This window comes from Sinocyclocheilus rhinocerous, unplaced genomic scaffold, assembly GCF_001515625.1.
Source record: "Sinocyclocheilus rhinocerous isolate Xijiao unplaced genomic scaffold, SAMN03320098_v1.1 scaffold2669, whole genome shotgun sequence".
Taxonomy (NCBI): Eukaryota; Metazoa; Chordata; class Actinopteri; order Cypriniformes; family Cyprinidae; genus Sinocyclocheilus; species Sinocyclocheilus rhinocerous.
The window spans coordinates 11,681-14,369 of NW_015645078.1; the positions used below are offsets into that span (position 1 = coordinate 11,681).

At 37.9% G+C, this 2,689-nt stretch overlaps 1 protein-coding gene across 2 annotated transcripts in view; it reads right to left on the reverse strand.

The window, feature by feature from the left end:
• Window positions 1-534: 534 nt before the first annotated feature.
• Window positions 535-2,689, reverse strand: part of LOC107705641 (coiled-coil-helix-coiled-coil-helix domain-containing protein 7-like) — a 17,706-nt gene continuing 15,551 nt past the window's right edge. The window contains exons 4-5 of one of the 2 annotated variants that reach the window (XM_016509038.1): window positions 2,176-2,303; window positions 535-603 (exon numbers count right to left, since the gene is read on the reverse strand). In XM_016509038.1, coding sequence (XP_016364524.1) covers window positions 2,199-2,303 — 105 coding nt within the window. In that variant the 3' untranslated portion in view covers window positions 535-603; window positions 2,176-2,198. Of the gene's footprint in view, window positions 604-1,926; window positions 2,304-2,689 lie in introns of those variants that run through there. The other variant, XM_016509037.1, reaches the window with a different exon arrangement.

Sequence of the window (2,689 nt, forward strand, 5' to 3'; positions counted from 1 at the left end):
TAAATTCTGATAAATTAAGTGAACTTTGCAGAAACACAGGTAAAATACCTACATGCACTATACCTTTGACCATCCATTGGATACCATCGTTGGGCCAATTGGGTGGACTTTACATTGTCACATGCATTCATTAGCATAATTTAACAACTTTTTGAGCAGGTTTTAGCTATAGTTGGCAACAGTGGTGCTATGCAGTCTATTAGCATGATTACCTTCATGATTCTCAGTTTGGTTTGGTAAAATAAAAGTAAATATTTATTAATATTATCATCACCCTTTTTTGTTTGTGTTTATGTAATGAAAAGAGGCTCTCTGTTCTACTGCTACTCTAAATAGAGCGTCACATTCCAATTAATCATGAGAAAGTAAATTAAAATATATAAAAATACAACAGACACAGGAATACTACTTTAAATGCAGGTGATTTAATTAAAAAAGTTTAAATATTGTAAAAAAGAATAAAAACAATAAATAATTATAACATATATACTTAATTACAGACATGACATTTTGACTGTTCAGCCAGAGGAGAATTGTCCCTTGTTGCAGCCTCTCTCTCTCTCTCTGTTTCGTTCCTTGCCCCAATCGCCTTTGACCTGCATACTAGGGAGCACAAGATATGTTGTATTATGTATGACGCATCTTATATAAGTATATTGGAATTACTTTCAATTAAACTGCTTAAATGTGGGGTGATATGACCTCAATTTTAAAACCCAGTTTATATGCCTTATATAACTGGTAGTAATACACATTTGTTTGTCATCAAACCAAATTGTTATAAATTTAACAAAACCTTACAGATTTCCATATCATCATATCCAGCTTTATCAGCATGCACAAACAGTACACTCACATAAACCGATATATACTAACAAATCATCACTGCTTAACTGTTTATATCCAGGGGCGGTTCTGGGGGGGGGGCAAGGGGGGCCAGTGCCCCGTGTCAACAAGCTTGGCCCCCGATCTGGCCCCCCTAAATTTGGAATCGTATCACACAAAATAATATTGGGTGCAATGCACAGTTTGTCCTGTGGGTAATGGAAAAAAGTAAAACATCACCAGCTAGTGGCGCAGAGCCAGACGTTTTTTTACAGCGCTGCGCATTAAAATCAATCACACACCATTCTGTTGAGCTTATAAATGTAGCGGCCAATCAGAGGCGTTTAGATGAGTCATCGCCGAAACGCCAGTGTTTTGTACAGTGTGCGCGCTCGCTGACTGAATTCTGCTCTCTCTACTCAGGGAACCATGGTTACATAAGTAACCTGAGACATTTTTTGCATAGTTAATAGATGACACTATTAGGCTACTTTGCTCATCGCCCATTATAGATCAACTAACATAATCTATAAAGGTGCAAAATGCATTTACTTGCGCATATTTGAGAATCGAGATATTTCATGATACAGTTAACGCGTTTGGGAATATTTTGAATAAAAGAAAAAATAAATAAAACGTAAGCCTATATCAGTTATACAGTGCTATTGTGGCTGCTGCGTGTCACATGACAAGCATGACGCCACTGACACTACAATACAAAATCATTTGTCAGATAAATGAAACATAAAACATTCATTTGAGTTTAAATTGTTATAGCTTACTTGTAGAGATTGCAGTGATAAATGACATGGTGAAAAATGACTGAATGAATAATACTGAAAGTAGGTTAAAATGAATTTTAAAAGTGTGCCCCCTAAAAGCGCAAGTGCCCCCCCATTACTGTGGTCTAGAACCGCCACTGTTTATATCCTCACCATATGTAAACATTCCTATCACCCATCTCTCATCTGCTAAATGTGGACATTTAGGCATTAAGGTATAACATTAACGTTATGAATTTCTGTAAAGATGCTTTGATAGAATGTGTATTGTGAAAAGCGCTATACAAATAAAACAGACATGACACAACACCCACACCTATTAAAAATGTGTTCTATTTTGAACAACTGAATACATTAAATTAGGCTGTAATAGCCTGCCATTGACAGTATTATGCATACAAACACAGCATTAGTTGTAACGCATCTACATAATTGCTAAAATTATGCAAGTACACATTTAACCTCTTTTCCCACATGCAGGACTGAAATACATATTTAATAAATCCAGAGGGATAGATTTGTAATGTGTCTCCTCTGCAAGAAATTTATTTTTAGTCCAAACACACACATGTTTTTACTGCTACTGTGCAGTCAGTAGGGCTTCCCTCCAAGGGCTGTGATGATCTGCTCTCGCTCCTCAGCCGTTGGCATATCAGGCTTCACTCCGTCACGCCTACGCTGCAGCATCACACCATGCTGAGAATGTGAAATACAGGGCGGGAAAAATTGTTTTCTTTAGCGCTTTTCACAAGACAGCATTTTAGAGCAGTTTTACAGAAAATGCTTTAATATCTACAAACTAGAGGTCGACCGATGTATCGGTTTTGCCGATTAATCGGCACCGATAGTTTTTTGATGGAACTATCTTTATCGGCAAAAATCCATGCCGATAGTTTTCCGGGTTGCGTCCGTTGCTGGAACGGCTGAGAAAGGGTCTGCTGTCATTATACAGTACGAGAGCGGCCTCTAGTGGTTGAAATCACTGACAGAACGTGCTATTTGTTTAGACACGTGATACTGCACGCTGAACAGAGCGGGAAACTTCAGACGCGGATTTAAATGCAGCCGACAGAAAATCCTGC